Source organism: Onthophagus taurus, chromosome 7, assembly GCF_036711975.1.
Source record: "Onthophagus taurus isolate NC chromosome 7, IU_Otau_3.0, whole genome shotgun sequence".
Taxonomy (NCBI): Eukaryota; Metazoa; Arthropoda; class Insecta; order Coleoptera; family Scarabaeidae; genus Onthophagus; species Onthophagus taurus.
Window position 1 is genome coordinate 34,863,149 of NC_091972.1, and position 12,783 is coordinate 34,875,931.

Genomic DNA, 12,783 nt, shown 5'->3' on the forward strand with positions numbered 1-12,783 from the left:
GTTCCATGGGTAAGGGACATAGGAATATAGTTTCCACATCTTCCGCTAGCTGCTTCATTTCGGCCGCAAACCACTGCTGACAGTTCTCACCGGCATATGATTTGTAAAAGCTCAGGGACTCGTCATATGAGCATTTTACGTAATAACCAATACTATATGGCTTATGTTGTGTATCAGTCTTTGTTGTTGGTATCAGAAGACATTCTAGATCCGCATACACCACAAATGGAACCGGTTCTTTATTTTGAAAATTCTTGAAATATACCGTTTCACCTTCCTTCGGCATACGGATGCGGCATTCATTCATTTTAGCACAATCCTCCACGTGTTTTTCTAGACCGGTGGAAGTGTAAAAATAGTGAAGGCAACGTTCACAGAAATATTTTTTCGTATGATGTATCGATAATTGAGATGACACTAGTCGGGATAAATCTTTTATCCAAACGTAATGAAATCTCGGCTTGAATTCACCATCATCATCCCCATCTTCTTCTTCTACATACTTATCTTGGATGAGTAGCAGGTTAACGTGTCTGCCTCTCCTCTCCTTAGCTAGATAGGAAGGAACTACATTATACCGCCCCTTCTTTAGTGATTCGAGGATGTACACGTTGACCGACACATCGTTTTGTTGTTCAAACCGAGGGATTTGTTTCATGACCATCGGCATTGCTATGTTCTTCATATTTAAAACTTCTGAGTAATGTGGATACATGTAAGTTCGGTCGGTGTGATGATTGGCTGGATAAAGCGCTGAAGTCACTGCCCACGCAAAACATGCTTCATCATCGTTCTTTACATTTACACAAGCATGTTTCAACCTAAGGGCCCTAGGTAATTCAATGTATGACGACCCAAGTTGTGGGGTATATTTATTAATGTTCATCTGTAGGTTTACGATCGCATTTAAAGCCCATCCACTATCTTTTTCTTGAAATTCTTCAAGGTCTTTTAGAACGGAGTCTTGAATGTTGCTCTTAAACCACTCTTCTAAATCGGTGTTGTTATAAATTGCGACATTTCTAGTATTTATATATTTAAATTCAAATACTTCCTTTCCCATTTTCTTAGTTACGAATTCACCACAAAACACAGCGTTAACTTTCAATGTTGATTTTTTCACATCATTAGTCATTCTCCTTATTATCATTTTTTTAGCATCTTCCATAAATTGTCGAGGGTCCTTGTGGGTCAGGTTAATGATGATCCCCGTTCTCATTCTGTTGGAGAACGCCGTCTGAAGGTCTTGCCATTTTACCCGCAAGCTTCTAAAGTTCTCGCGAGTCGGGTGAGTTGGTTTGTACCCGGTCCCAGTTACGTACCGGAGCGATTTTAGCATGCTTCGGAATCCATGCATGTGACCAGCACAAGTGGTTATGTGGTGCTTTTCACCACTTGTGTTGGCTACCTTTAGCGCAGCGTTCATCACCTTAATATTACGATTACAGTCCTTTATTGCGGGCTCTATATCTTCCCCATCAGCAGTTACAACTCTATGACGCATTTCCTCAACTAGTCTTGAAAAAGACAGGGTTTTGACTGATGTTGAAGCCATTCTAGAACAGCGAAAATTGCGGTTATAACTTCTCGCATGAGATGCAGGATATTAATAAGTTTTTGTCTAATATCAAAGCCTTATATACACATTTTAATTAAAGAAACAAGTTTTGATAATTATTATAATTGGGAAATAACTTTTGATAATCATTAAATCGAAGATAAATTATCTGTTAAGGGGAAGCTAATTATAATATAGAAACCCTACGTGTGGACATGAGTTAATACGCCGGTGACCTTGATAAACATATAGGATTGTTTAAAAATAATTGCAAGTGTCTTCACAATTTTTAAAGTTATTTTTAAATTTATATATGCAACATACACATTATACTTGCACGTTTTATGATAATATTACGCAACATTACGTAATCATCAGCTTCAACACCATATTCATTCGGACAATTACGAAAATGACTACGCTTATATCAGGGGAGCGACTTCATATCAAAGGATAGCTAAGGTAAACACTTAAATAATGATATGAAGATGATGTGAATGTTAAATATTAATTTACGCTTTAGCAGAAAATCCTATTTTTATATGTATGTATACATATAACCAGAGCCCGGACAGTTTAGGAAAGTGATCCTAAAACGCCTCCCACTCCAGTCTCAATATTCAATGAATTAAATCGAAGCGTACGCTTATCAAGGTATACGTTTAGTGTGGAGGGGGCGCACGTTTCCTAAACTGTCCGGGCTCTGCAATAACAATCTAGCGCGTGACCTTGAGATAACTAACGTGATAATCGAAGAATTCCCACACTTACATGATATTAAATCCGCAAACGACGGAAGTTGATGTCCAACTGACCGATTTATAAATTGCTAGGTAAATTTGATAGGTAGCTGCCCCCCCCCCCCCCCCTCTACTTCCTTAATAAATTATTATTTAATTTCCTCTCACGTCAACCCGTTCATCAACGATTCCCATCATTGTTCCAAAAAAACATAATTATTTATTAATTTTAAAAAATCTTTTATACTTGCACGTTTTATGTTTTCTGGATTATCTTAATAAACTTTAACAATTTTACTTATAATATTACGCAACATTACGTAATCATCAGCTTCAACACCATAAACAACCGGTTAGGTACGGGGTTCGGTGCGCGGGCTGTACATCATGATCTATCCAGGCTAGGTCTTAGGGGGGACAGGGGTTGAACCGGTATTCAACCGGTTGAACAGGGGTTGAACCGGTCGGTTGAACCGATCGGTTGAACAGGGGTTGAACCAACGCCCTTTTGGCAGTTTTCACCCGTGCCATATTGTTCGTGCTTGTTATAGGCGACGGGCGTTGTAGGGGGGGGGGGGGGGGATTTTTTGGTTTATTTTTCGATTTGAAGCATCGTTAACGAGATATTTACCATTTTATAACCTCCAAGCCAAACGCTTTGTGTTCACATGTCCGGTGGAATGACGTCATCAGCTCGATAACTAAATAAGGCCGTTTTGGCAGTTTTTAGTCGTGCCATATTGTTCGTGCTTGTTATAGGCGATTGGGGGCTGTAGGGGGGAATTTTTTGGTTTATTTTTCGATTTGAAGCATCGTTAACGAGATATTTACCATTTTATAACCTCCAAGCCAAACGCTTCGTGTCCGGATGTGTCAAGGCCTCGATATATCGACGATGACGTCATCGTGATAAGGCGGTAGCCTCATTCAATCCCCAGCCTAAAAGAGGGTTCTTGGAGAATGCTATGCTCTGATTGAACCACCCTGCCCTGCCCGCCCGCACCCCGCACCATAGCACTCAGCCGGTAAGCCAAACCAAACGATTTGTGTCCGGCCTCGATGATGACGTCATCATCATAAGGCCTGTCGATCCTCATTCAAATTTCCCGCCAAAAAGAGGTTCTTGGAGAATGCTGCGCTCTGATTGGTTGAATTTAAAATGTGGGCGTGGCTATACCCTCGAAAGGAGGTAGTGGTGGGGATAAAAAGTACTTTTCGACCCCAATGTTAAATCTTATGGGATTTTGGTCCAGAACGCCCATAGCTATACTACTGAAAACGTTGAAGGTAGTGTAAGAAATAATTCATTTACTCTCGATGTTGATGTGAACCAAGCCATCATTGTTGATTGAACGTCAACAAGAAGTATCAAGGTGCAGGAAAAACATAAGGCATTGGGAATCCTTAAATTAACGGCGCCTACAAAAAAAAACCAATGCCCGGAAACCTTTCTTGCCATCCAGTACCGATTTGAAGCGAAGTCTAAATTGGCCAGGAAATTATGATAATGGACTGCCTCTAAGTGTTGGTGGAAGGTGGTCGAACAGGACAATTACAAACGCAATCTTCCAGATAATTCATTCACTTCCAGACATAACTAGCCCCACACAACTGCGATTGCAGCAGGTTCACGATTGGGGTAGCAGATCTCTTTAATTATGGAGTGCAAGCGATTTCAATCGAAAATGGTCAAGTTTCGAGAGTAATTTAATTTCTCAAGATGGTTTTCCGGTTTTTTTTAACACAATCTCGGCAACAAATGGATCTCAATGTTTCTGTATTGATTGAGAACCAAACCTGCGATACTGAGGTGCTTACATTGGATGACACCAATCCATCATCCCAAGGCGAACTTAAAGTATTGGCGAATCCAAGTACGGGAAAAGGATACTTGCCTTAAGTTGCTTTCGTTACAGTAGCAAACGCTACAGACTTCCTTTCTTCAGCTGTTTGACATCGCAAGGCCACCTTTCTAGAAAAATCAGTCATTAATAGCCGATACCTCCCATATATTACAGGTATATTTTTGGAAACGGTAAAACTAAGCATTGGTATAATTCTTTGCTACTGCCATCCTCATCATTTATGCGAACCAAGTAATTTTCGTTAATGAAGATGTAGGGAGAACTTATGGTATCGAGCATCTTTAACCTAACAGCGTCCACAAAAAGAATAGACTGTCAATAAAACCTTCCTTGGTACCCAATATTAAATCGAAACGAATTCAGAATTGACCAGCATTGGTAAAAATATTAGCAGGTTTACAATGATCAGCTGTTATACGAATTATTATGTAGTGCGACAGGTTATAATCCAATATCATAAGGGTACTAGTGATCATAAAAAATTATTAGAAAAGCGATATTTTGCAATACAAAGCACCTCTGCGTCTATAAGACCGAGAAAGGCAATTGGAAAATGTCGCTCTTTTAATTGAGAGAGTGACCTGCAATATCAAGTGCAGCAAAAATATACTCACCATAAGTTGCTTTCATTACAATGTTCGCAATATTTCTTCTTTAAACTTCCTCTTCTTCAAACCTGATCTTTCTTCAGCTACTTTAAATTCTCCAACGGTTCCTACAGTTTCGTCTACAGAACTTGTATTTTGTTTAAGTGTTTTAGACCTTTTTTCTTAATTCCTACACGTTCTCCAACGTTCTCAGTTATCTTTAATTTCATTCCAACTTCCTTTGATTACACTCTTTAGATATCTGTTAGCTCTTATTATGTCTTCATCAGATCATTGTGGTCCAATACACAAATTAATTTCTTTTTCAATTTGCATTATCTGCAATTTCTGTAGTTCCCCTTCAATTCCTATAATTCTTTCTACTTTCGCTATATCTACTTCCTGCGCTGTTTTCAATTTCAAAGTTCAAAGCCCTTTTTTTCAAATACCTTCTTAATATCTCTTCATTTTCAATTACAACTTTAAGTAACGATAACTGTTGTTATACTTAATTGAAAATTAATTTTAACCATAAACTATTAACGACCACTACAATATTAAAATATGTTTAGCCACACTTAATTATGAAATTAATGAATTGTGCAGATGTCTTCTCATTTGGCGCTAATTAAATTCCTCTCGTCTATTTATTTTTAGGATTAGTACCAAGTACGGTTAAATATTTATTTAATGGAAGTATGTAGACACAATTTCGGTGACCTAAAACGCAATCGCTTGTGTCTCTCTATACATTTTCCTCAACAATTTAAACCTTGTCGTTGGGCGAAGATCTCAAAATGCATGACCTCGTATGACTTACTGAACTTGGGACATCGTCAACAACTCTTCTGTTCGGCATGCGATTATGTCGGTCACGGTCGATGCCCGATCATATGGGACCAAATCTCTAACGGTTAATATCGTTAATAAATGAAACATGACAAACGTTATTTATTTTTATAGTTCTAATAAACCTATAAATGATAACTATAAAATAAAGCTTTATTAAGTAAGTACTTTATTGTACCTCTTTTTTCAAAATTTGATTTTGATTGATTTTGACCTTTGATCATCTCTATCCTATTAAATACTTCTTCATCAAAATGAAATGAAATGCAATGAAATGATATAAAATAAAAAAAGCAAACACCTAAAGCGGTAGAAAATTAACCACAAACAGTTAGGAATTCCATGGCTTTAATTGGAAGCCTACGGGCCGAGACCGTAACCCATAGCAATAAACACTAGACTTCGATTACCATACCTTGTTAAAAGATAACAGTAGCATCCAAACCAACAATTCACCTCCTCCAAGCAGATCCTTTCAAGTCACCCTACGGTATACATAGTTTTATTCAACCCAACCACCCAAAACAATCCCTTCCTTTCTTTCTGTTATTAACTTCTTTCTCTTCTTCATCGACCGAGGAACCAATTGTAATCGTCAATCGGTTTTTTTTTCTTTTCCTTCGCAACTTTATTGCCTTCTCTGCTCCCAAGAAGATTGTATAACTGTGCCTCTCTTTGAGATCCTTTCGGTTTTACGTTTTAACGCCGTTGTTTATTCGGCGCGGGAGATACTGTTATAGCTGTTACAGTGAACGTTCGGCAAAAGAAGAGTTGGGTTTTTAAGATTTCGATTAAGTCTTTACAAGTCGTTGGTGCGGACGAATATGGTGAGAGCTTATTGACGGTTATCGGAGAACAACCGAATGGTACATTTTATAATTTAATTAAACTAAAGTGAGATTGTGAGACTTGAAAGGAAATAAATGGGACCGATAACTAAAGTGAATGATGCTAAAGTGGGTTCCTGGAGTCAAATATAGTTCCGAATTAATTGCTATTCCGGTAAGAAATTAAAAATTTATTATTTAATAAATATCAAAAATTAATAAATAAATTTTAATTATAAAAATCATAATGAAACGAATCTTTAAGAATGAATTGAAGTGATAATCACTAAATGAATTATAATTATCTGTCGTCAATGTCTAGATTAACATTAATTACTACTAAATTTCAATTAAATATTAATCTGCATTGAAAGTCTGATTATCCTTATTAATAAAATTATATTTCTTACGAATGAATTCATTTCAGAAGAAAATGTAAACTGAAATTAATCATTTTTCAATTTACTACCACCGTTTTAATCCTTCTTTTTCATTTTTCAGTCCTTATATTCCTTCATTATCTGTTAAATTATTTTTTCCTTCTTGGTGTTTTCGATTTTCTTGGAGGCGACTTGATATCTGGTTTAACCCTTTAATGACCATCGGTACTTTAAAGTCCTGCCACTTTTGAAATTCATTAAGAACGTTTACAAACGTTATGTTGCTTGAGGCTATAAAATTTGGTGTTTAGCTGATAAAAAGGGATATATCCCAAATTTCAAGTATATTAACGGAAGAATGATGGGTTCAGGATTACAAAAGTTACGGCTTAGGAGAACGTGTTGTTTTAGATTTAGCAAAAACTAACTAAAACTTTTCGACAACTGTTTTACTTCATTTTGTTTCCTTGAAAAATTAAAAACAGAGAAAGTCTTTGCATGTGGAACGATAAAAGAACATAGAAAGGGAGGTCCTAAAGACTTCGGCAAAAATAAGATGGAAAGAGGAGAATTTATATACAGAAAATCAAACACAAATATAAGTTGCTACAAGTGAATGGATAAGAAACCCATTTTCTTAGCTTCTAATTATCATGGAAACGAGACAACAACAACTGTGAAAAGAAAATCTAAAGATGGAGTAAGCCAAGAAGTTCGATGTCCTGCAGTAATAATTGATTACAATACCAATATGGGGGTGTAGGCCTCGCCGACCAACTACGTATATCGGACTGTCGAATATCGCAGAAAGCTTGCCCAAGGATTAATGAATAGAATTGTCCATCGAAATAGAAGATCCACTGAGACACTAATCATGTATCAAAAAAGCGACGGTGATTCAATTGCAGCGTCAATGATGAAATTTATTTGAGGAATGTTGAGTACACTTTGTGGTTTTCTCTGAAAACAGAGCTCGCTGCGAAATGTGCTCTACAAAAAGAATCTTAACCTTTTTCAAGATGCAATGCATAGAACGCATCCCTATGCTGCAATAATAAATTTAATTGTTTTGCAGAACACTTAGTCTATTCTAATCAATTTCCTATTGTGTCCTTAGATATGACCCGTGATATAAACCGCCAATACTTCTCAAAGAGCACAATGTTGTTATGGTGTTTTTCCTTGCAAGTTTCTCACCATTCCCAATCAGAAATAGCGATGATGGACAAGGTTTGGTAACCATGCAAAACACTTTTATGTTGATGTTCAAGAACTACAACTAAGTCCTCGTGTACAACGTGTTGAAAAAGTGGACTGTCGTACACGATATATTATTTCGATATATTGTATGTGAGAGCCTTCCATTTTCTTAAATATCAGCTCAAACATGAACAAAATACTAAGCGTATTACTGTTTTCATTGGGTCATCGTAAGCTCTAGCATAACAATATCTTGTTGTTAGCTACATACACTTCTTTCATGATATCTGCAGTCGTTTCAGCGGATAAGAAGTCCGAGATTTCATTGTATGGTCACGGACGTATTTCAACTGGACTACATTTTTTTCAGAAAAAACTTAGAAAGAATTTAGCGCTGTTATTAGTTTAGTGTCTATGTAGAAGACCTTGTTTTATGAAATGACAGATATTTATTTCTTTCAACATTTCATACATATACAATTCTAAGACGTTAGGGCGAAACATTGAACATTTTTTTCAAAATAACGTACTTAGACTTTGCCGTTCTTTTACCTTGCATTTTTTATAACAGCTTTCGGCATTAAGAAAATAATGTAACAAAACAACTTTAATACTTTTAATCCATTGAGATTCTGTGACTTTTTGAAACTTTTTGATATTTTTTAATAATTTATTTAAAATTTAAACTTTTTTGTAACCTTTTATTACTCAATGTGTGATCCGATCATACTTGATTTTTGATAGCTTTTGTGTAAAGAGATGGTTATAATTTAAATTAATGGAGTTTCATCAGTTTACAGGGCCCAGAAAGGAAATTGCAGGATTCCATCGATATACTTCATGAGCTTTCTATGTATGCCTTCTAGTACGGAAATTTGTCACCCCGCCTACAAGGCAACACCTCGCACTTTCTTGCGCGGCTGTCATTAACTTTGAAGTATTAGGCTCTTTATAGAACCAAACTTTGTAGTTTTTTTTCTATTTTCCATCCGTTCATAAGTAAACACTATTCAACTTTAGAAGGTTGATCGCATTTCAACCTTCTGTACCACAGAAGGATGCATCATAAGATGTAACATATAAAATTGTTGACATGATTCTGCTGGTCAGAAGGTTTTGTTTATAACCCGGTTCTTTGTGTGCGGCTTCACTTGCATTAAAAGTTTTTTTAAAGCATAATTCGTTTTCTTTGTTCTTATCTTCTAGTTGTCTATACCTCTATGTTTTAGTACTGTAATAAAGTCATCAACATATGAAATTAATGGATGCTAAGTATATTGCTTAGCGCAACTATTTTTTATCTATATTTGATTCACCACGTAAGTAGTACCAGTTAATTTACTTATGTGGTAGGAATAGCATCTTATATTTTATTTATTGTATCTATCGAGGTATCGATCTATTGAGGAATATTTTCTAACAGGTACTACTAATTTCAAAAGTAATCATTCTATGACTGCTTAGATTTTCTTTTTAGATGTCAACCTATCAATTATCAATACTCACGGGAGAGTATATCCTAGGTAATTTTCTTTGATTTTCATAAGAACACAAAGTTTTTTTAATACATCGAGATTACGAATTACTGTACTGACCGGAGAAACTGTTGTTTACTTGCTATGCATTGGTTGTGATGGTGCTGTAGATTTTGAATCTCAAAGTGTTAAGGAGGATACACTGAGAACAGTTTACGCATAGAAAAAGCTTGGGGAATATGATGCGCCTCGGCCGCAAACGACCTCTACATACTCAAACGAAATCAAACATTAGATTAGCCAAAGCTGCTTCCGACTGAGATGGTACAATTAATATTACATCATATTATATAAATATCATACAATGCATATTGCAACGCCACGGCCGTAAACGATCTCTATTTAACTAATGAATAGTTTCGTCTGATTAAGTGTAGATCACTTGCTACTAAGGTGCTGTAATTAATTTTATTTCATATTAATATAATGTTACATATATAACTTTAGTTGCATTGTATGTTTGATCAACACACATTATAACGCTTCGGCCGCAAGCAACCTCGGATTAAATAGTAAGTAGTTTCGTCTGATTATGTCCATAGAATAAAAGTTCATAAGTTGAATCGATGTATAAATTTGTTTATTAAATAAGTGCTACATATGTTTCGAATCTAATGATTCTTCTTCTTTGGCACGACTAAAATTTAAGAAAAAACAACAGGAAATGACATATACATAAGTATTACACAAAGAATTGGAGTTAAAATTATAAAATATATAATAAAGGTAATTTACCGTCAAAAATTCGGTTGTTTGATGGAATTGAACATTCAAAACCGTTTGTAAAACATTTAATTCTTAATAAAATCACAACGCGACAATCTTACGAAGAAAACAGGTATCACATCGAAGGTTAAAACACGATAGAATAAGAAAAGTGGAGTGCAATTGAGCATGTGCGGGGGTTACAGGTTTTTAAATTGATATTATTCATCGGGAAAATGTGTGAAAAGGCAGTTATTTTTATTTTTACAGGAAATTCAAAAAATGTCTATTGTTATTGGTATCAACGAAATCGTTCATTAGTATGTTCTTTTTGTTATTAATGTTAATGTGTAACTCTTCATAAAGGTCCATCTCTCTCGATTTTTTAAGGTTCTTCAGCAGTTTTATGTTTTCTGCAGGAATGTTATGTGACGTTTCTTTTTTATGTTTAAAGACAGCTGAGTTTTCTTTAGAGGAGTGTTCTTTGAAACGGGTTAAGATGTTCCTACCGGTTTGCCCTATGTATATTTTTGGGCAGTCTGAACAGTTGATTTGATATATACCGCTGAGTTCTTCATGTTTAGGTTTTTGTTTGTTATTCATGAGCAGTTTACTAACCTTAAAACAAGAGGAGAAAGCTGTAGTAATGTTAAATTTTAGTAGGTTTCTTTTTAGTTTTTGCTCAAGTAGTGGATGGAAAGGGATTCCTATATGTTTAGTCTTTGTCTTAAAGTGTGGGAATATAATGTTATTAATCCTGGATATGTGGACTCTATTATATATATTTTGCATCTATTTTACGTTGAAAACTTTTTTGAAATTGATTGTGCAGGTAGATCTGTATAATTTTATGTCCAGATCGTTTGATATCGATATATTGCAGTTTAATATCATGTTATATTCATATCAAATAAAATTAGTGGCAACGCATATTTGATCAACACATATTGTAACTCCTGATTTGACTGATTTCGTCCGATTAAGTCGAAATCGCTTGCAAACAACCTTTGCTTAATCATTGTAAGCAAGGCCGAATGATCATCCCTCATCGACTAGAGAATGAAATGGAAGAAGTAATCAACCAATTCATTTCTATTTCTATCAGTTTACCTTAACTTTTGTTTATAAAATCTAACACTTTGGTATCGACAGCTTGTTAGTCCGATGGATTGCCTCTTACATAAATGAAAGAACTTGTGATCTTACACAATAACGATTTCTTCACATATACCACAAGGAAATCCCTTCTATTTGATTTAGTTATAACAACACCTCATTACGAATATATTCCTGATTAAGATTACTACCTGGTGTTACACCTTGCAGTAAGACGAGAACTACACGATACTTAAGAGATTAAGGGATTTGCGTCCTGTTCGACTCATATTGATGTATTACACCACTACTATTCGTTCTAAATTGTTTCAGAGGTCGATTATTTTCCTTTTTATGCTTAGTTAATTTTTCTTATTAATAATAAAAAACAATATATAGATAATAGCAATTCTACAAATTGAAAATAAATGAAACGAGATTAAAGCTTATTCAAAGTAGATAATTTTAAATACAATTCTGATTGACATTTCCTTTTTATTGCCAATCGTATACATATCAAAGAATGTGTTAAGTAATAAGCAATCCCTACCATTCACTCTTTTTTATGTGCTTTTGTAATCCGAACTCGCAGTCACTCTCTATTATTGACCACTCTCACTCTGTAAAACAACGCGGTTTATTTAAATATAGTTCGCATGTCAATTATCCTAATTGTTCGAGTTTTAGTATTTAATTTTTTGTTACCTTAACATTTTAAAAATTTAAATATGTAAAGAAAAATGTTAAAGTGGGTACCCAGATTAAATCCTATTTCTGAATTTCTTCTCGATTCGGTAAGAAATATATTTAATACATATTTTTTTTAAATTTTGATTTAAAAGTTATTTAAAAAAAGTTTTAAGACTTATGTGGTTGTAATAAATATATTAAACGATAATAATTATTACAAATCATTCTATTGTAATTGTCCATTAAACTTATTCATTCCAATACAATGGACAATCGGCTATAATTAATACTTGAACAAGAGCTCACATAGTTTGTTATGATAAGATCGGAATGCAGACGTCGGTATAAATAGAAATTTCTATATATGGTCTTCTATATGCTCAACATTCCACAACAATAATCTCCTCATTTAAAAAAAATCTCTTTTTGCTAAAAATATTGAGCATCAAAAAAGAAATTAAAATGTTAATTAATAATATTAATGTGTTTTTCTTTTGTATTCTAGGGCTCTGACCCGCGCATAGCGACATGCCGTGCGAAACTCCAGAACAAACGTTCGAAACTCAACCAGGAAATCAACAAGGAACTACGCCTTAGAGCCGGTGCAGAGAACTTATTTAAAGCGACCACGAATCGAAAGCTAAAAGAAACCGTCGCCCTCGAGTTAAGTTTCGTTAATTCGAACCTTCAACTACTCAAAGAACAACTCGCCGAACTCAATTCTTCGGTCGAACTGTACCAACACGACAAGT

At 35.0% G+C, this 12,783-nt stretch overlaps 1 protein-coding gene across 4 annotated transcripts in view; it reads left to right on the forward strand.

Moving 5' to 3' along the window:
* Nucleotides 1-12,783, forward strand: part of LOC111413189 (GTP-Rho-binding protein rhophilin) — a 112,568-nt gene that overhangs the window by 82,128 nt on the left and 17,657 nt on the right. For 2 of the 4 annotated variants that reach the window (XM_071197362.1, XM_023044075.2), the window contains exon 2: nucleotides 12,537-12,781. In XM_071197362.1, coding sequence (XP_071053463.1) covers nucleotides 12,537-12,781 — 245 coding nt within the window. Of the gene's footprint in view, nucleotides 1-5,850; nucleotides 6,602-11,934; nucleotides 12,136-12,536; nucleotides 12,782-12,783 lie in introns of those variants that run through there. The other 2 variants (XM_023044076.2, XM_023044077.2) reach the window with 2 other exon arrangements.